Source organism: Clarias gariepinus, chromosome 2 (genome assembly GCF_024256425.1).
Source record: "Clarias gariepinus isolate MV-2021 ecotype Netherlands chromosome 2, CGAR_prim_01v2, whole genome shotgun sequence".
In the NCBI taxonomy this organism is placed as follows: Eukaryota; Metazoa; Chordata; class Actinopteri; order Siluriformes; family Clariidae; genus Clarias; species Clarias gariepinus.
Genome location: NC_071101.1, coordinates 46,622,136 through 46,644,781, shown reverse-complemented (window position 1 = coordinate 46,644,781; position 22,646 = coordinate 46,622,136). Strand labels below are relative to the sequence as shown.

General features: G+C 38.8%; 2 protein-coding genes across 2 annotated transcripts; both read right to left on the bottom strand.

Annotated features, from left to right (window-relative positions):
• Positions 1–1,298: 1,298 nt before the first annotated feature.
• LOC128506358 (E3 ubiquitin/ISG15 ligase TRIM25-like) lies at positions 1,299–8,242 on the bottom strand. The gene is made up of 5 exons (XM_053476782.1): positions 7,594–8,242; positions 3,827–3,907; positions 3,551–3,689; positions 3,245–3,301; positions 1,299–3,075 (listed from the first exon to the last, which is right to left on the bottom strand). The coding sequence occupies exons 1-5, from the start codon at positions 8,179–8,181 to the stop codon at positions 2,525–2,527; spliced, it is 1,416 nt and encodes a 471-aa protein (XP_053332757.1). The 5' UTR covers positions 8,182–8,242; the 3' UTR covers positions 1,299–2,524.
• Positions 8,243–11,208: 2,966 nt separating this feature from the next.
• Positions 11,209–15,842, bottom strand: LOC128506341 (tripartite motif-containing protein 16-like). The gene is made up of 5 exons (XM_053476765.1): positions 15,192–15,842; positions 14,801–14,881; positions 12,860–12,998; positions 12,548–12,604; positions 11,209–12,382 (listed from the first exon to the last, which is right to left on the bottom strand). The coding sequence occupies exons 1-5, from the start codon at positions 15,777–15,779 to the stop codon at positions 11,823–11,825; spliced, it is 1,425 nt and encodes a 474-aa protein (XP_053332740.1). The 5' UTR covers positions 15,780–15,842; the 3' UTR covers positions 11,209–11,822.
• Positions 15,843–22,646: the final 6,804 nt, after the last annotated feature.

Genomic DNA, 22,646 nt, shown 5'->3' with positions numbered 1-22,646 from the left:
ATGACTGAATGTACTGGGAAAATTAAAGTAAAGTTGAGAGTGATGATAACATCTGCATGATTAGTTTACTTGTCAGTTTTACAGTTACCACGTGGGGTAATTAACCTCATTATTGCCCTGATTCTACTGTCAGAGGGAACAGCACTGAACAAACCACAGATCATTCATAACACAATAAATATACACTGTACCGTACAGGAATATCTCATTCTTCTGTTCTGGATGAAATCATTAAGAATAACATCTATAGCATTTAAAATATATTTATTTCCTTGACAACATAGGTTTTTTTCTAATAACCATACAGTAAGTTTTGTTGTAACTGTCCTATAATTATTAAAAAATTTAATGCAACGGCTTTTTTTTTATTTAATTATAATAAAAACTGGCTTCCTTAAAGTTATTATGAAGAAAAAATCCTTGCTTGTTACCTAAAAACAGTAAAGTAGTATTGCTATTAATAAAATTCTCCTTAATCTTAAGAAATGTTATATTTAATTAGAAATACACTATTACCATTAGAAATAGAGAACAAATCACTAAAAATAAATACGTAAAAACACTAAAAATACCTAACTGATGGTGTTGACATTTATATATAAAACAGAAATTGTTTGTTTGGGCACCGGACGGCGGGCAGTACATAGCCGGTGGGTGGTGTACTAAATGTACCAGTAGGAAGTGTCATCTGCAGCGAATGTGGATATGTCAGGCTGAGCTCAGGGCTACTAAAACCCAAGATCAGACTGAAGAGCGTCTAGAGTGACAGCAAATACGACAGGCAGAAGTAAATGCTGTGGAAACACTGGAGCAGCGTGAGGAGCAGTTTTACAGATACAAAACCATTTAATTGTATTGTAAACATTAACGCAGCACTTAACTTTAGAATAACACTTTACATGTAAACACATTTTTAATTTTTTATGTAAACAAGTTTAAAATTTTTAATGTAAGCAAGTTTTAGCAGGAAACTATTTTTGAATTCTGCTTTCACCTTTTTAAATCCACTGAATTGGGATTTAGTTGTTCAGAACTTGTTGTGTTAAAAGTGCCTGCATGTAATGTGCCAACAGTAGCTCTGGCATCAGAATTCAACAAAAATTGGCTTATTTCTTGGAGAGCTGAGCTGGGATGCCATTTATTCAAATTTTCACATTAAAGAAGTCAAATGGGTGTAGGCACTGTAATTTCTTTAAAATAGTCAGTCATACTACTTACCAGAAAAAAAAAAACATACTAAATTATTATTAATGTATACATTTTTAATAATGTAATATAAATTTTATTGTATAATAGTGTACAGCACATTGAGTTTACTTTTATGTAGCATGCTATATCAAGTAAATGGATTTCCCTATCTATTTCAACGTCTCCTGCTGAACACGAGCAAAGACTAACCCCTCCTAAGTTCTCTCTGAGTGCGGCCACAGGGGAGAGTCTCTTCTGGACATCCGTCGGTGGCGGCTGTCCTCTCGTGGAGATCAAAAGGCGGCATTCTAGTCTCCTGTTTAAAGTCTCTGGGGTGTGTAACATCTCCCCACTTGCATGCCACTCTCTTTAATAAATCCACCGCGAGGCTCTTGGCCCTGCTGCTGGACCCCGGACTACCCTATGTGCTTCGCTTTTATAATTCCTCTATCCATGAATGCTTTAATTCTTCCTGAAATCAAGTACAGGTGGCGATTTTTTCTTTGGCTACTGTCTTCTTCACCACTTTTAAATAGTTTCCTATTGGGTTTAGGTCTGAAGATCATCCCAGGTCATGTCTCCAGAACCTGAATACCAGTTTTACACAGATTTTACTTTGTGGCTCAGAGTTTAATTTTGGTCAAAAATATTAGCTCAATTGAAATTTCATGTTTTGTACACAGAGAACAGACATTGTACAATTTCAAAAATATTACAATTTAAACATTATGAATATAATAAGAATGAACTGATCCCCCCCAAAATATGGTTATGTTATGTCTCTCAGGTCGTTCTGCTGAACCAGTACATGTGAGTGAGGATCAATAGAAATCTAATATTCTTTATAGATTTGACTCAATTTCTATGTGAAAATAAAAGATAGAATATGAAGACAGTTCCATATTCTTAAGAAGACATCCTTCATACATACATACATACAGTACATATGTTTCCTAACTGGAATATGCAAAGAATTATGACTGTGCTGTAAGGTACATTTGACAAATAACTGAATCTTAGTCATAAAGGTTTAATAATGTATGATTTCCACAAAGAACCATATTACAGTCAGTTTATTAAAACAGATTTTAAAGATATCATTGCAATAAAAATTGTATAATTCAATAACACGTATTAAAGGCACACCTGGAGTAAACTTGCTAAGATGTTCATTTGATTTCTTTTTTATAAATTTAATTAATATGTTTATACCGCAATGTAAATGATCGGCCGAACCTATGTCTAAACTCGATAACTTTTTGTCACAGTTGGGATCAATAAAAAAATGTGCTTTAACTGATCTGTATACTTCAGATTATAAAACAGCACATCTTCATTAATTTGGATCACACAGCCTGATAATTCGCCCTGACTCAGACCCACCATCCCTGTAGAACCCAAACGCAGCATACAGAGGCTGAGTGAATGTGGTGCGAACTCTGTGGAGGAGCTTCATCGTGTCAGAGACGCTGTAGAAGGACAGAGTTCCTGCACTGTGATCCACATACACTCCTATTTTGGAGGATGATGGAACTCCGAGATTAGTACCAATGTAGTTGTGATAGAAAGAGACAGAATACGTAGAGAAACACTCCAGACTCCAGGACTGACTGGTACATGCAAACTTACACTCGTCACCCGCTCCTTGTCTTCCGATTCCCTTATATACGACTGCTATGGCCACACCTATGTCACTTTCCCACTCCACCTCCCAGTAACAGCGTCCACACACACTCTCCTTACTCAACACCTGAGGCCAGTAATCAAATCTCTCTGGATGATCAGGGTACTGCTGCTCTCTCTCACTGTATTTCACCGCTCTGTTGTTCTCAGACAGAATGAGGTCACGATGTGCCGTGTTGGGATCCAGAGTCAGAGAACAGAAATCTAAAATAAAATCAACAAATTCAAAAATCTTTACTTTTATTTTGCAGAATATAATATAAATATACTGTAATTTCATGTTTTAGATGGTGATATTTCCTGTACTTGCGCGGATGTGTAAGAGAAAATCACAATTATTAAAACAAAACATTACAGCAGGTGTGTGACGTACATTTTAGAAACTCGTCTCTGCTCTGTGGCTCTGAGAGTAAACTCTGAGCGTCCTCCACTGTGGAGACAGAAAGAAAAAGGTCAGTTCTTTAATCTTTAAAGTTAGACATTTATGTAAATTATCAAAAATGTGTGTAGGTCGTCAGTCCTGAACCACCAGAGTGAAGAGTTTCTCAACTCATTCACATCAGCAGTTCATCATCAAGACTCGAACAAGACGAGTATTAAAAACTCAAGGAACGAAGACACCTCGACATCACTCTGATACAGAGAGTAAAGACCTCTAACATGGAGCAGCATCTCTCACCATATTTCTCGAGTCTCTTCTTCAAATCTGAGAACGAATTCATCACTCCATCAAATGAGAGATATTGATGGACACTGATGCTGGATATACGAGAATCTGGTCTTTCAGATGTGAAAGAACGTTGTCCAGAAGCAAAAGCCTACAGAAAGCAGATTAAAGTTAGGACCCACTTGTGATGTCAGACATTACACTCGATGTTGGTGTTTTCTTAATGAGAGGTGTTTGAGAGAGTGAGTGAGAAACGTCTGTGTCTGTAGATCAGACAGTGAGATTTACCTTCGGAAGATTAAAGAGCTCATCCTCCAGTTCCTCCACGAGTCGTCCAGCTCGACTCGCCACTGCTGTCTGTGCACTCAGCTGTTAGGACACACACACACACACACACACACACACACACACAGGATTTAAAGCTCATCTATCATTCCCTCTCTTACTGCGACTCTAAATGTCTCCATGTTGTCCATGTTGTGTGTGTTTCTAGGAGCAGCTCTGTCAGGTTCAGGTATTCTCTGTGGCATGGACTAGTTTAGTTTAGGTTGTTGGCCGAATAAACATTAACTCAACTAAAATGACATTGTGATTTTTAAAAATATGTTTCACATAAATAGCACTATTAAGAAATCAAAATCACTTTACACTAAATTCATTCTTGATTGACTCCACCTTTACACATCCGTTGTGTTAATAAGCAGTGTAGAATGTATTAGAATATTTTACAGTGTATTAGAACATCTTTGCAACTGCGCATCACGGCATCATCGTTTACACCAAGTTTTTTTTTCTCTTGGATTTAACCTCAATCACAGGTCGTCTTCAGTTACTTCGGTGAGAAAATTTTCTAAATTGGTTTATTTATGAACAGTATTGTGTTGCAGACAGCGGAGGCGCAAAGTTATGTTAGCTTTAGCTCCAGGTCTAGCACTAACGTTAGCCATTTCAGACTAAAAACAGCCTTCTAAGGCTAGTAGTGGATGTTTTAGAGACCTGTGGATTAATGTAGGCATTAGTTAACCTTACACCTGTGTTCTATGGAATATGTATTCTTGCTGCATATGTGGAGAATCAGTTCATTCCATGAAAGCATTGCTGGAGACAACCTGGGCTCTCGTTGTATTGGGGAATTTCAGTTCATCAGTGTATTTATGCAGATATTGTCTGTTAACTCAAACTGAATTTCAGGGTGCTGATCCAGCAGTCTGTGGACCTTAGAGGACTCCAGAAGCCTATAGATCTGCCACAAACCGATTGAAATGAGAAGACATGGGGATAAAGTTTAGGCCTGTGTTTAATTCTTTACAAAACTTGTTTTGTTGATGTTTGATGTTTCATGACATTTTTAAAGGTGTCCTCTCATATGACCTTGCTCTTTACCTCAAATATTTTGTCTGCACAAATAAATGGTTCACTTACACAGTTCTGAACAGGCGCCTCAAGCAATTTAAATACAATGGAACAGATACATTATCCAAGCCTTGTGAGGTCAGCCCAAAAACATTGAAACTTAGTGGACAAGCTGTTCCAAATTAAAACTTCTTGAGACTTTAACCTCACGCAGTTAACGTTATCGTTGACTTTAGTTTGTGCTCAGGTTACTTATCTGGATGCTCTCATTTAAGAATATTTGGAAACCAGAAAGGCATTGTTTCCTAATACCAACTTAAAACCTAAACACCACTACTTACAACATTGTCCAGGGCTAATCAGCTTATCAGGCTTTGGACTATGCGCTTTGAGAGCAAACACAGTTTCTTCAAAAGATGCACAAGGCATCTGAAAATTTTTAAAAACCTGTGCTTGACTTTTTCAGAAAGACATCAAATGTTCCAGGCCTTCCTTTCCTCCTGGGTCAGTCAGTCCTCCAGCATTGCAAATAAAAGATGGCTCACCATTTTACTTTACAGTGAGCAAGTTAAAGACGCAGTCCGACATTTTGGTTTTACTGAAAGGAATACAAAGATTCCAATTGATGTTCAGTACAATGGCCTTGCTTACAGGAAGGGCCAGTTTTTTGTCATAAAGTATGATGAGTCAGTGGAGTTTGGTGAACTTCTGCTGATTTTTCTTAAGGATAATTCCGCGCTTAATTTTCTCATGAGAGTTATGCTGAATTTATTTCTTACTACCACATGCCCTTAGTAAAAAAAAAGACACCGGCAGATTAGAGTGCAGACTTATTGTATCAGTGAACTGATTGACTTGTGGCCATTGTCATCTTATGTGAAAAACGGTTACCAGATTATTCCACTGAAGCACAGCATCTTGGCAGACTGAATGCCTTAATTTCATTGGACCAGAGACCAAACTCTTTGTTTTATTTGTGATATGCTGCAAAATTAGCACTATTGTTTAATTTTTCCTTTTATTTCCAATCTTATTGTTTAATAATTACTTTCCTTTTTATGCAATATTTTCATTTGGCACATTAATTACTCTATCAAGCCATTTTTTATTTGTTTACTACCAATATTGGCAGGGTCCATCCTCCAATTTGTTTCAAGTATCTGCCATACAGTATATATTTGACATTAAAGCCTCTGTTATGAAACGTTTTAAATAATAAATCCTTTTTTAAATTATCATTCCCAGGTTCCTCCTGCTTCCCTGCTGAGACATTCGACAAGAAGATTGTCAACGACCACATCACAACCTTCACCTCCGCCATTTGCCTGATGTTTGACAGTTATTACTGCTTTAACACACACTACCCAGTGGAACTACGGTCAACACTGGTGTTCCTCTAACTGTAAAATTTGTTTTTATGGACACTTTTTGAGATTTATCAAACATATCAATTTGATCTCCCATCTCAGGTTGTTAATTTTCTTAATCTTTCTCTTACTCTTTTTTTTCCGCATAGGTGTTTCTTTTCCATGAATTCTGAGAGAGGCACCAAGGTTGAATCCAAGAAGAAAAAAGTGTTCTCCCAGAGTCCTCACTCTCATTTCAGACATTGCTGACCATGAGTGGATCTAGTACTACCCCTCTTGTTGTGGACAGTGTGATAAAGGTGTGTTACAGATGTTTTTGTTGTTGAAACAGTTGTTACACTTCTGAATGTCAGTGAAAAGTTTTTAACATTTTGGAGTTTTACTAAACAAGATTTGTTAAAGTACCTGTGAATTTTTTTTTTGCTTGTTCGATTCAGGAGTTTCTTACATTATATTTTTTTCTACAGTAATTGTCCGTTCTAATAATGTAAAAAGGTGGCTGCATGTACATCACTAGCTAACATTTTGTAAATCAAAAACTTGTGTAAAGTTTTTTTTCCTTTTTTTTATTACATAATGCAGTTTGAAGATGTACCGTTTCAGATTTATTGCACAGTTCTGTGTGTAAAATAAGTCAAAGTTATTTATTTTCCAGTAATTTCATGAATTCAGATGTTATTGAAATAGAAAAATAGTTTATTTTCCTATAACTGCATTTGCATACTTTAAAATAATGAACATTTAACAGCACCAATAACACTTAAAGTGCTCAAAGATATGATGTGAAATGTTTAATATTTGATCTTCACAAATTCATAGATGGTAAATAAAACACTTTATTTGAAATATAAGGGGGACATTTATGTTGCATTTATAAATTTTAATATATTAATGTATTGTGTGTTAAGCTTACAGAATAGATCGATTAAAAGAACTCCTTCTGAAAAAGGTAACTACTAAGCAGGCTTAATAATTTAATTGGAATTTTTACAGAATAAAATTTTATTGTATTTTATCATTTTTAAAAGGAATAGATGTTTTTTTTGTGGCACAAACGTAATTTTATAGGTTGTTTTCTTGTTTATTTTGAGGGAAAAAATTAGTTTTTTTTTTTTTTACAGTGTGATTTGATTATAAAGAACACAGAGTAGGAATACAGGTACTTGAAATGTGATCAATTTTATTCTTTAATCATAATTAAACCTTGTAATTATTACAAGTAATTATTATAATTATGTAAAATAATAATAATAATAATAATTATTATTATTATTATTATTATTATTAACTGACTAAACCTACTATTTAAAAAATATCATTAGGACAAGTTCTCACCTGCTTCTTAGCTCTTTTCGCTACAACAGCGTCATGGCCTTTATGTTTTTCCAACAGGCACAATGAGCAAATCCCACTTTGATCAGTACGGCAGTAGATCTCAATCGGGTTGTGATGTTCAGAGCAGATCTCCTCTTCGAGTTTTTCTGAGGCTTCAACTAATCTGTGTTTTTTTAAAGCAGGAACTTCTAGATGAGGTTTCAGATGAGTTTCACAAAGAGAAGCCAGACACGTCAGACAGGACTTGGGGGCTTTACGTTTTCTTCCTACACAGAAATCACACTCCACATCTCCAGGTCCAGCGTAACAGTGAGCAGGAGAAGCAGCTTGGACTTCAGTCTTCTCCTTCAGTTTCTCCACCACTTCAGCCAGCATGTTGTTTCTGCGTAGAACAGGCCTTGGAGTGAAAATGTCTCTGCACTGAGGACATCTGGAAGCACTAATATGATCCTCCTGATCCCAGCAGCCATTAATACACACCTTACAGAAACTGTGACCACAGGGGATAGTCACCGGATCCTTCAGGAGATCCAGACACACTGGACAGTTGAACTGGCTGTAATCTACAGAAATACTCGCTTCAGCCATTTTCCTGAACTCACACACTGAGAGAGAGTGAGAGAGAGAGAGAGAGAGAGAGAGATCAGTTTAGTTTCCTCTGTAATGACAGTTACTTCCTGGTCCTTTATGTGAGTGAGTAAGGGAGGCGGGACCAGAATGACAGAAAGGTCATAAACACTCCTCTGTTAACTGTTTCCTCTCCCTTCAGTGCAGAACTATAACCCATACAGTTACACTTACAAGGATTAAGATTGGGTCTTGATGTTTTTTGTTTTATTTTCCCACTGACACATCAATCAAAACTTTCAGCCCTGTTGATTACAATAGTTACAGTTATTTATAATTTATTAATGTATTAATTTATAACTAATGTACACTAAATGATCTTCATCCCAAAAGAATGTTTGCAGATATTTAGAAGTGAATGGTAGGCAGCGGTCAGGAGTTAAATCACCTTCCTGGCACTGACACCTCACTGCCGCCAGAGACACACTCACACCTCTACACTAACTCTTACAGGGATCACACTTACACCAGGGTGTTTTTATATTCAGACATTTGTGCTTGTCCATCACAGGCACTGCTCATGTGGTCATTGTAGATTTACATTTTTGTCTCTGTGACTGTGTCCACTAAACATTTGAAGTGTAAATTGGATGTCCCAAAAGTAATAACTAATACATTTTTATGTATGCATCGTGTCCTAATATTGGCCATGGTAAATCTGGAGTCTTTTCCAGCAGAACTGGGCACAAGGTGAGAGAATTAACCATGCATGGAGCACCAGCCAAGCTCAGGGCTCCGTTTACACACATTTACTCACACATTCACACTCACTGTAGGGACTATCTCATCGGCCTATCTGCATGTTTTTAGACAGGGGGAGTGACAGAGAAGCTGATACAAAGCTACACGAATACAACATGTGAAACACCACACAGATGTAAGCTCAGGACCAAAGTCAGGAGCCTGATGCTGCAAGACAGGGACCGATTTTATGAAGGTTGAAAAGTGAAGCATCGGCTCAAACCCTGAGTCCTGGAACTGTGAAACACCAACACAGTGCTGCTCGATATATAAAAATGATATATTTCACATAATAGTCACTCTTAATATGCTTAGCATTTGATGGGTTTTAAAGTAAAATGAGATAAATCCATTTTGGCAGTGTTTGAAAAGGATTTATTACAAACTGATAGAGAATATAAAACTCAAACTGAATATCATGTGAATTTTGTATGATTTTAATTTTGACTGATCCTATGATGGGTGCGATAAATGAAAGTTTTGTGCTTTCATTTAATGAATTCATTTCTTGCATGATGGTGAACCTTCTGTAAGCTACTGTATGTTGCCACCGCTACCTAACCACTTCTCCCGGTGCCCCTCAGGGCCTTGTTAACTTCACATGCCTCTATAGAGCATCTCCTAGAACCAGAGCTCTTTTAGGCTTTTCAGCGGGTGCTCCACTAGGGACAGCAAACCTATTGGATACATAAAATGCAGAGGAGGTGTCCAGCGGTGGGCTAGCCTTAGCATTAGCTTTCTCTGAGCTAGAATGCCACCCGTTATCACCTTCTCGCCCTGCTGTGAGGGCTCAAATGAGCCCAAGTGAGGGCTATCTCTCTAGTTAGTGTAGACTGGCTACGCTCCTCTAATGCTACATTGTTACATTTTGTTTACTATACATGGCTTGTTGCATTGGATGAAACTGGAAGTATTCCCAAGACTAGTTTATGCTAATTTCTTCCTCAATAGTCATACACAAATTGTGAGTGCATAACATTTTTGACAAAAAAGACAAACCAAATCAATGACAAAATCAACTCTCAAAATTATTTTTAAACCTGCTGTTCTGTTTGAACCCAACATCGAACCCAATTTGTAATTAAAGTTTCCAGTTGCTCCATAAAAATACAGGATAGTCCTATTGATAAATAATGGAAATAAATGTAGCATCAAAAAGCTCATTATGTGCAGTACACCCCCAAATAGTTTTCGAATAGGCCTAGCAGAAGTCAAAGTGCAGAGCATGTGCTGTCTTGCAGTATGACTATTTTAATGAGCTGCTCGAGTATGTCAGTGTTGTGAAGTGCAGGTCTGTCTGAAAAACCAAAAAGGCTTTCAGAGTATAGGGTAGAACAGAATAAAGAATGGGTCAATGCTGTCTGGATCAAGACAATCAAGAACAAACATGCAGTGTACATCCTAAAGTCAAATGGCCTAGTTTCTAATAACACAAAGTTCACCCGACACGCATATGATAGGTGATGTTATATTTTTATGCTGTGAATAGTTTGAGTGATCTCACCTGATTAAGTATTCCATTTAGGGCGGACCTTAACACAATCATTGCACCATGGTCAGGATTAATAGGATGGCTATTTTTAAATGTGAGATGGTACTGCCATCTGGTGGAAGTATGATGGAGAAGCATAAGCTATTCAACAAGGGTCTACTACATGGTGCATTTTGTTTACGTTGCTTTTTCATTTTTTATTTTCATCAATATGACAATTCACAATATAGTTTTAATTTGTAATTAATTAGCCTTTAAAAAAATTCTATAAAGCATACTACAATCTCATTTAGTCTACACTATACACCAACGACTGCACCTATAAAAGCTTCTGAATGTCTATGTCAAGCTACTGAAATTTGCAGAGGACACTACAGTCATTGGCCTCATCCAGGACGGTGACGAGTCTGCATACAGAAGCAGTGACAACAACCAGAAGCTGAACACGCTCAAAACAGTGGAGATGATTGTAGACTTCAGGAGAAACCCCCTGCACTTCCCCCACTCACCAGCATGAACAGCGCTGTGACAGTAGTGGAGTCAGTCCAGTTTCTGGGCATCAATATCTCTCACTGTCTTCAGCTGCTCTCAACAAGGGGTCGTCAAAAGGGGACCATCCAATCCACACACAACTTGGCACAGGTTTTACACCAGATGCCCTTCCTGACACAACCCTCCCATTAATCTAACCAGGCTTGGGACTGGCACTACTTGCAGTGGCTGGGTAGTATAGGCTGGGTAGTGTGGCAACTACTGATGGTGGGGCTTAAACCCGGATACTCATTTCCTCAAATCCACAAACTGGAGCCTTAGCCACCTGAGCCACCACTCCCTTTCTTTGTGGTTAATAAAAACTACTTGGTTATATAATGTAGTACACACAGAATTATATACCACTGTATTGCAAATGTATATATTTATAATACATGAAACTTTTTTCACTAGAAAAGTACTGGAGTTGTTTTTTATCAGGGGGTTGAATAATTTCATACTGTCGTAATTATTTAAAGTAGCATTTTTGTGTTGAATTTGAAGAAAACACTTGTTATATTAGTTGTGTTGTAGTATTTAAATTGCTCTCAATTCACTTATTTATTACAACCAGCTGCAAGTCAAAAAACAAATTTTTAATGGAAGTTGAATAATTTTGATTGCAACTGTATGTTGTCTTAACACTTTTGGTAACCATTGTACAATTTAAAAACAATAACAATTTAAATATAGTATCGTATCATATCATATCATATCATATCATATCATATCATATCATAATAACTGAATCTTAAAGGTTTTACAATGTATGTACGATGTATATAGTTATCATCTTAATGAGGCAGATTTTAAAGCATTGCCATATAAACATTATAAATCAGGTTGACCATTGTTGATCACATAGCCTTATAATTCGTCCTGACTCAGACCCACCACAATTGTAGAATGCAAACCCAGCGTACAGAGGCTGAGTGAATGTGGTGCGGACTCTGTGGAGGAGCGTCATCGTGTCAGAGACGCTGTAGAAGGACAGAGTTCCTGCACTGTGATCCACATACACTCCTATTCTGGAGGATGATGGAGCGCTGAGATCAGTCTTAATGCTGTTGTGATAGAAACAGGAAGAAGACGCAGAGGGAAACTCCAGACTCCAGGACTGATTGTTACTTGAAAACTTATACTCCTCAGCCGGTCCTTTTCTGCCGATCCCCTTATATACAACTGCTATTGCCACACCTATGTCACTTTCCCACTCCACCTCCCAGTAACAGCGTCCACTCACACTTTCCTTACTCAACACATGAGGCCAGAAATCGAATCTATCTGGATGATCAGGGTACTGCTGCTCTCTCTCACTGTATTTCACCACTCTGTTGTTCTCAGAAAGAATGAATTCTTGATGTGTCGTGTTGGGATCCAGAGTCAGATAACAGAAATCTAAAATAGAATCAATAAATTAAAAAAATATTACTTTTAATTTGCAGAATTTAATGTGAATATTCAGTAATTTTATGTTTTAGATGGTGATTTTTTTGGTACTTGTGTGCGCGAGAGAAAATCAAAGTTATTTAAACAAAACAGTACAGTAGGTGTGTGTCGTACATTTCAGAAACTCATCTCTGCTCCGTGGCTCTGAGAGAAAAATCTGAACTTCTTCCACTGTCGAGACAGAAATAAAAAGATCAGATGGTACAGTCGTCAAATCATCCGAAATGTGTGTAGGTCACATGACTTTAGATTTTCTCAGCTCTAACACAAACTCATTCACATCAGCAGTTCATCATCAAGACTCAAACAAGTCGAGTGTTAAAAAACTCTAAAATGTTCAGAGCTTTGGTGCTCAGGAACGAAGACACCTCGACATCACTCTGATACAGAGAGTAAAGACCTCCAACATGAAGCAGCATCTCTCACCATATTTCTCGAGTCTCTTCTTCAGATCTGAGAATGAATTCACCACTCCATCAAATGAGAGATATTGATGGACACTGATGCTGGATATACGAGAATCTGGTCTTTCAGATGTGAGAGAACGTTGCTCAGAAGCAAAAGCCTACAGAAAGCAGATTAAAGTTAGGACCCACTTGTGATGTCAGACATGGACATTTAGTGTTTTCATAATGAGAGGTGTTTTAGAGAGTGAGTGAGAAACATCCCGGGTTACTTTGCTGTAACCCATGTTCCCTAAAAAAAGCGGAATGAGATGCTACGTGAAAACGCTATTGTTAAAGCATGTGTTTTAAACACGCCAAAAATTTTGGCATATATATAACCTCGGTCAGGTGATGTCATTTGATGAGGTGCACCTGGAGGTTATAAATATGCATGAACCTAAAACATCCTCAGGTCAATTTCGTCTGAAAGAACGTCCAGTCACGTCAAGTGCAGCATTGGAGCACAGCATCTTGTTCTCGCTTTTTCAGGGAACAGGGTTACAGCAAAATAACCCGAGACATTCCCTTTAAAAAGCTACACTCGATGCTGCGTGAAAACGCTATGGGAATGGGAATACCAACGCTATCGCACTGCAAGTGTCTGGACTCCAAGGGTTGTGTAGTGTGCGCACAATCCCCCAAAGGGGTCTCAGACATCATTCCTTGATGCTGGAATTGACAATGGACATCCAACTATAAAATCTGACAAATGTGTGAAGAAGACCAACCTGCTGCATCACACTCTTGCTGCAAGGGGACGCTTCTTGCCAGAGCAATTGATGAGGCAAGTTCCCTGGTCGAATGGGCCCTAATGGCGAAGTCTGCCGAAAGGCGAGATGGGGGCATCAAGGAGGAAATACCTGTCCTTGATGTATGTGTTGTTAAGCCACAGCTGTCTCTTCGTGGCGACCATGGCAGCAAAAGAACGGCCGATAGCACGGGCCGTCTGCTTGGTGGCATGGAAAAATAAATCTGTGGTTCGGCGTAGGTCCGCCAACACCGCCTCATCAATAGACCCGCCAGTGCTCAGATCTCTTAGTAGGTCAGCCTGGTATGCCTAAAAAAAAAACAGCCATGGTGTGCAGGACAGCACCAGCCTGACCCACTGCCTGGAAGGCTTTTCCCACCAACGAAGACGTTAGTCTACACGGCTTGGTGGGAAGTGTGGGTTTTTCAGGGAGAATGAGCTCCCAGGAGAGAGATAGCCCGCAAGCGTTTCTTCAATCTGGGGCATCATCATATAAAACCGCGCTTTCACATCAACGACATTCGAATTTTAATCAATGTTAATACAAAAACACGGGATGAATACGGCTTATTTCATGAATTAATGAACTCGTCATGGAGGTCGCCACAGAAGGGGAGGGACCATCTTTGAGGCCCCTTCTCCGGCCACCCGACAGAAACCTGTCGTCCAACTTTGAGCGCTTGGGGGATTTCATTTATTTTTTGTTGCCACTTCTAATAACTCCTGATACGTTCGCTCATCACTAGAGGAGCACTCTACAGTGATAGTATCCATCACCAGCGTGGAGATCGCCGTCAGCGAGATATCTTTTACACGGAGGCACAGCACTCCTGTTTACCTCTGCCATCTTTCTGGTAAGTAATAAGACACTTTCTATTTTCGCTTTCTTTTTGCTTTAAAAAAGTGCTTGCACACACGCATATACACAATACGGTCCTTGAAGACAAAAAGACCTGAGGATGTTTCCGGTTCATGCTTAATTATAACCTCCAGGTGCACCTAATCAAATGACGTCACCTGACTGAGTTTATATATGCCAAAATTTTTGGCGTGTTTGACACACATGCTTTAACAACCGGTCGTGCAAAGAGTGTTCCCATAGCGTTTTCACGCAGCATCGAATGTAGCTTTTGAAAGGGAACAGCTGTCTTTAGATCAGACAGTGAGATTTACCTGCGGAAGATGAAAAAGTTCATCCTCTAGTTGTTCCATGAGTCGTCCAGCTCGACTTGCCACTGCTGTCTGTGCACTCAGCTGTTAGGGAACACACACACACACACACACACACACACACACACACACTTTTAAAAGGATGAATATTAATGGCATATAAATAGTTAAAAGTTCACTCATGTTATTTTCTCTTGTGTGGATGATTTTAGTTTTTGGTGGAAAATGGGCATTGTTCTCAACAATTACCTCATCTGATCTTATGAACACAGAGCAGAAATACAGTTGATCAAGATGTGATAAATTTTACTCTTTAATCATAATTAAAACTTGACTTGTAACTGACTAAACTTGCTACTTAGAAATGAGAAATATCATTAGGACAAGTTTTTACCTGCTTCTTAGCTCTTTCCGCTACAACAGCGTCATGGCCTTTATGTTTATCCAACATGCACAATGAGCAAATCCCACTTTGATCAGTACGGCAGTATATCTCAATAAGCTTGTGATGTTCAGAGCAGATCTCCTCTTCGAGTTTTTCTGAGGCTTCAACTAATCTGTGTTTTTTTAAAGCAGGAACTTCTAGGTGAGGTTTCAGATGAGTTTCACAAAGAGAAGCCAGACACGTCAGACAGGACTTGGGGGCTTTCCGTTTTCTCCCTACGCAGAAATCACACTCCACATCTCCAGGTTCAGCGTAACAGTGAGCAGGAGAAGCAGCTTGGACTTTAGTCTTCTTCTTCAGTTTCTCCACCACTTCAGCCAGCATGTTGTTTCTGCGTAGATCAGGCCTTGTAGTGAAAATGTCTCTGCACTGAGGACATCTGGAAGCACTAATATGATCCTCCTGATCCCAGCAGCCATTAATACACACCTTACAGAAACTGTGACCACAGGGGAGAGTCACCGGATCCTTCAGGAGATCCAGACACACAGCACAGATGAACTGATCCTGATCTACTGAAATACTGGCCTCAGCCATTTTCCTGCACTCACACACTGAGAGAGACGGATTTGTTTAGTTTTTTTCTCTGAAATGACGACTACTTCCTGGTTCTTTAGGAGAGTGAGTGAGAGAGGCGGGACCAGAATACTCCCGGTTATAAACGCTTCTCAGTTAACTGTTTCATCTCCCTTCAGTGCATAACTATAACCCATATATAAGGATAAAGGTTATGAAACAAACATGGGTGTTAATGTTTTTGTTTTATTTTCCCACTGACACATCAATCAAAACTTTCAGCCTTGTTGATTACAATAGTTACACGGTAATTATTTATTAAATGTATGTACATTAAATGATCTTCATCCCAAAAGAATGTTTGAGGCATTTCAGAAGTGAATAGTAGGCAGCAGGCAGTGGGGTGTCAGTGCCTGGAGTGTGATTTAACTCCTGACTGCTGCCTACTATTCACTGACACCCCACTGCCTGCAGAGACACACTTACACCTCTACACTACGTTAAGTTTAAGTTAAGTTAAGCCTTTATTTGTCACATATACCTTAAAGCACAGCGAAATTCCTTTTTCGCATAACTGGGGTCAGAGCACAGAGTCCGTTAGGGTTAAGGGCCTTGCTCAAGGGCCCAACAGTGGCAACCTGGTGGAGCTGGGGATCAAACCGCCGATCTTCCGATCAGTAACTCAGTGACTTAGCCCTCTGAGCCACCACTGCCCCACTACACTAACTCTTACAGGGATCACACTTACACCAGGGTGTTTTTATATTCAGACATTTGTGCTTGTCCATCACAGGCACTGCCCATGTGCTTATTGTAAATTTAAACCTTTCTCTCTGTGACTGTGTCCACTAAACATTTGAAGTGTAAACTGGAAGCCCCAAATGCTTATATTATATATTATACAGTGGTGTGAAAAACTATTTGCCCCCTTCCTGATTTCTTATTCTTTTGCCTGTTTGTCACACAAAATGTTTCTGATCATCAAACACATTTAACTATTAGTCAAAGATAACACAAGTAAACACAAAATGCAGTTTTTAGATGATGCTTTTTATTATTTAGGGAGAAAAAAAATCCAAACCTACATGGCCCTGTGTGAAAAAGTAATTGCCCCTGAACCTAATAACTGGTTGGGCCACCCTTAGCAGCAATAACTGCAATCAAGCGTTTGCGATAACTTGCAACGAGTCTTTTACAGCGCTCTGGAGGAATTTTGGCCCACTCATCTTTGCAGAATTGTTGTAATTCAGCTTTATTTGAGGGTTTTCTAGCATGAACCGCCTTTTTAAGGTCATGCCACAACATCTCAATAGGATTCAGGTCAGGACTTTGACTAGGCCACTTCAAAGTCTTCATTTTGTTTTTCTTCAGCCATTCAGAGGTGGATTTGCTGGTGTGTTTTGGCTCATTGTCCTGCTGCAGCACCCAAGATCGCTTCAGCTTGAGTTGACGAACAGATGGCCGGACATTCTCCTTCAGGATTTTTTGGTAGACAGTAGAATTCATGGTTCCATCCATCACAGCAAGCCTTCCAGGTCCTGAAGCAGCAAAACAACCCCAGACCATCACACTACCACCACCATATTTTACTGTTGGTATGATGTTCTTTTTCTGAAATGCTGTGTTACTTTTACGCCAGATGTAACGGGACACGCACCTTCCAAAAAGTTAAACTTTTGTCTCGTCGGTCCACAAGGTATTTTCCCAAAAGTCTTGGCAATCATTGAGATGTTTTTTAGCAAAATTGAGATGGGCCTTAATGTTCTTTTTGCTTAAAAGTGGTTTGCGCCTTGGAAATCTGCCATGCATGCTTTTTTTGCCCAGTCTCTTTCTTATGGTCGAGTCGTGAACACTAACTTTAATTGAGGCAAGTGAGGCCCTCAGTTCTTTAGATGTTGTCCTGGGGTCTTTTGTGGCCTCTCGGATGAGTTGTCTCTGCGCTCTTGGGGTAAATTTTTGTCGGCCGGCCACTCCTGGGAAGGTTCACCACTGTTCCATGTTTTTGCCATTTGTGGTTAATGGGTCTTACTGTGGTTCGCTGGAGTCCCAAAGCTTAAGAAATGGCTTTATAACCTTTACCAGACTGATGGATCTCAATTACTTTTGTTCTCATTTGTTTCTGAATTTCTTTGGATCTTGGCATGATGTCTAGTTTTTGAGGTGCTTTTGGTCTACTTCTCTGTGTCAGGTAGCTCCTATTTAAGTGATTTCTTGATTGAAACAGGTGTGGCAGTAATCAGGCCTGGGGGTGACTACAGAAATTGAACTCAGGTGTGATAAACCACAGTTAAGTTATTTTTTAACAAGGGGGCAATCACTTTTTCACACAGGGCTATGTAGATTTGGAGTTTTTTTTTTCTCCCTTAATAATGTAACCTTCATTTAAAAACTGCATTTTGTGTTCAATTATGTTATCTTTGACTAATAGTTAACGGTTTTTGATGAGCAGAAACATTTAAGTGTGACAAACATGCAAAAGAATAAGCTATCAGGTAGGGGCAGATAGTTTTTCACACCACTGTATATACAAACTAATAATTTCTTTTTTTTTACGTAATCATCTTGTACTGATCTCGGGCATGGTAAAATCTGAAGACTTTTCCAGCAGAACTGGGCACAAGGTCAGAGAATTCACCCTGGATGAATTCCGAGAAAACAGAGAAGGCGACACAAACACAAGGAGAACGTGTGAAACACCACACAGGGATGCAAGCTCAGGACCGAACTCAGGACCCTGAGAAGGCTGAAATGTTAGGCATGCGCTTGATCCCTAAGTCCTGGAACTGTGAACCACTAACAGAGCTTAAAAATAAAATAAAAAAACAAATCACATAATAGTTACACCTCTTAGCATTCGATGGGTTTCAAAGTAAAATGAGCTCTTTCAGGTTTCTCAGAGGGGGCTTCACTGGGGACAGCAAACCTGTTGGACACATGAACTGCAGAGGAGGTGTCCTCAGGTGGGCTAGCCTTAGCATTAGCTTTGGCTGAGCAAATATGCCACCAAGTTGTCAACCAGTCGGGCTACACTCCTCTAATGCTACGATGTTACGTTTTGTTCATGAACTATAAATGGCTTCTTGCATTGGCTGAAATTGGGCATATTGCCTAAGAATAATTTATGCTTATTTCTTCCTCAAATATTTTAAAGAGCCGTAGTCATACGCAAATGGGAAGTGCATAAAAAGTGTTGACAAAAAATGCAAACCAAATCAATGACAAAATTAACTCTCAAAATTAATGTTCAATCTGCTGTTCTGTTTGAACCCATTATTGATTAAAAAAATATTGTGCTCCATTTTATATACTTTTTTTTTCCTTTTTATTGCTTTGTTTAGTCTTCCTCAAATATTATGATAAACCTTAGTTAATGTATGTATACGTACACCTTCCATGATAGGTCTAGAAATGCTTGGGAATATTTTTCATAGTAAAATACTTAATTTGGAAAGTATTTGTAATTAAAGTTTCCAGTTGTTCCATGTAATACAGGGTATTTAGTAAATAAATGTAGCATCAAAAAGCTCATTATGTACAGTAATTATTTTGGATGGATTAATAAGATGGCCATTTTTAATGTAAGATGGTACTACCATCTAGTGGAAGTATGGCAGAGGAGCATGATCTGTAACACAGGTGCACCTTGTTTATGTAGCCTATAAATTTGTATACTTACTCACAGTCTATACCGCTTTATCCTGTATACAGGGTCGCCAGGGTCCTGGACCCTATCCCAGGTGAATTAGGGCACTAGGACAGGGTGCACACTATGGGCAATTTGGGAACATCACTCACTCACTCACTCACTCACTCACTCATCGTCTATACCACTTTCTCCTTTATTCACGGTCACGGGAGGCCTGGAGCCTATCCCAGGAGACTTAGGGCATGAGGCAGGGTACACCCTGGACAGGGTGCCAATCCATCGCAGGGCACACACACACATACACACACGCACACAATCATTTACACACATATGATGAGATGATTGTGGACTTCAGGAGAAACCCACCAGCACTTCCCCCACTCACCATCATGGACAGCACTCTGGTAGCAGCGGAGTCATTCTGGTTCCTGGGCACCAGCATCTCTTAGGACCTGAAGTGGGACATTCACATTGACTCCATTGTTAAAAATGCCCAGCATAGGCTGTATTTCCTTCAGCAGCTGAAGAAGTTCAACCTGCCACAGGAGCTGCTCACACAGTTCTACTTGGCCATCATTCAATCTGTCCTGTGCACTTCAATAACTGTCAGTTAAAAAATCAGACATCAGAGGACTACAAAGGAGGATTTGGAATTCTGAAAGGTTTATTAGGTCTATTATCTATGCTGCAAGAACTGTGAAGAAAAGGCTTTAGAAAATCACTTTGGACCCATCACATCCAAGCCATGTTCTCTTTGACTTTTTGCCATCTGGCTGGTGCTACAGAGCACCGAACACGAGGGCAATGAGTCATAAGAATAGTTTTGTCTCCGCAGGCAATTCACTGCATGAACAGTTAATGTTCTCCTCCTCTGTGCAATAACAATATGTTAATAGTGCAATACTGTTCAGCACTGTCGCCTTGCATCTCTAGGGTCCGGGTTCGATTCCCGGCCAGTCTTGATTGCTGTCCCTGTGTGCATGGAGGTTGCATGTTCTCCCCGTGCTTGGTGGGTTTCCTCCCACAGTCCAAAGACCTGCATATTGGGCTAATTGGTGGTCCCAAATTGCCCGTAGTGTGTGTGCATGTGTATGTGAGTGTGCCCTGCAATGGATTGGCACCCTGTTCAGTGCGTACACAACCTCGTGCCCTAAGCTACCTGGGATAGGCTCCAGGTCTCCGGCGACACTGAATACAGAATAAATTGGTAAAGATGACAATAAGTAAGTGAGAGAGTTTCGTTTTGTGATGTTGACGTCTTTGGAAGCTTCTGTCAGCAAAAAAGAAAAGAAAAAAAACCTGTATGTGCAAACTTACTTGGCAATAATTTTTTGGCATATGTACATTACAACTTCTTTTAAAAGACCCAAACATACACAACATAAAATGATAATATTAAATAATATTAAATATTAATGTATCACTGTGCTTCAGGAAACAGCTGCAGAGCTGGCATGTGTGCCACACTTAGGCTCAGTCTGAGTCATAACAATGCTGATAGTGCAAAGGATCATTTTAACCTTAGCAAACATCCTTGCCATGTCTCCGCGATGTCTCCTGCCATATCTCATGTGATGCAGGTGAGGCAGTAGGAGATTTCACAGCCTTCATCATTTCCATCTGAAAACTGGTTTGGCTTTTCCACCCGTAACTGGCTGTACTGGATTCAGCCCCTGTTATGTAAATATGCCAAGGTTGCTTTTGGTCTCATTAACAGGCTGGATATGGATCACCTGTATGAGTGCACCACAAATGCCAGCCTTCTAGAGAAGATGAACAAAAATGTAGATTAGGTGGTAGAGACTTATCTCTCAAATATGCCACAGATCATCTCATAAATCTGTCATCTTTAAATCTCCTCTATAAAGATGTATATCTCTAATATAATGATTGATAAGGGATGGACTCTTGATGTGACTCGAGTTGGATTCAGTGATGTTCTCACAAGTGCTTTACAGAATATCTGTCTAGCATGTCTATGTGCAGCACAGGATGACAAGACAGATGAAAGAGATCTGAAGGAGGGAAATATTTCTGTTTTCTCGCTTAGACAAAAGCTACATTATACCTTAAGATTTTCTTTCAAATCAGAAATCAGAAGACAAGGAGTAATAGAATAATTTGCCTGTAAGTGCTGTATTTATGTTTCAATATTTATATGTATTTAATTTTGCTTTTAATCATCTTGTGACACTGTTACGAGACATGATCTTTGAGTTAAGGAACTAAAGCATATTATATTGTATTTCTATTGTATGTGTGTTATTTTCCCTTTAAAGTTTATTTATACACTTCTTACTTTTTTACATTCTTATATTTTTATATATTTTACATATTTCTACTTTATTTCATTGTAACAAAATTGTAGATTTAATATGTTATTCTGTCCTATTAGCATTTTGTCTCCTTATTTCCTTTTTCCTTTTCAACATCACAAACAGTCATGTAAGCATTTCTCTTCATGTCATACTGTGTATGTGTATGTGACAAATAAAAATTGGATTTTAGTTTTTTGGACTGGAGGTACAATGGACTTAGTCATTGATGGTTGGGGTGGAGGGTTAGACAAATGATGGCAGCAGTCTTATTTAATAAATTTATATTCTATTAACCTATTAAACATTCAGCCATTAAAATAATTTGAACCTTTATTGTAATTCTTTAAACCAAGCTCCAGGTCTGAGTCGAAGCTTGCGGTACTCGATTCACTTCAAGGCGTAGTTCAAAGGAGTCGGCTCAGTGAAATGAATCATAAGTTGTCTCAGCAACCAGAGCCGACTCCTTACGGATCTCCATTGAGTTAGTCCTACTTCTGCACTCATTCAGCCAAACTTAGAAATGTTTTGACCTACAGTATGATTGCAGTGTGTGTGTGTGTGTGTGTGCACTTACAGTATATTACTTAAATTATTTAGTGTGATTATACTAAAGCTTATTTAACAATTTTATATTATGTTAATGTAACCCTAACCCTAGGTAGAAAATTATTTATTTACAAACATGCAACACTATTATACAGATGTAATGAATGGCTCGTTTATATACTGAATTTTGTAATTTAGTGTTTTGTTTCAAAACAAACAGATATCTAAGGCACAAAAAAATAAATAAAATCAAAGTGAAAATAACACCCAGAACAAAACACAGTGTGGCTTATACTAAAACAATAATAATAATAATAATAATAATAATAATAATAATAATACACCACCATCACCACCACCAACAACAACAACATAATA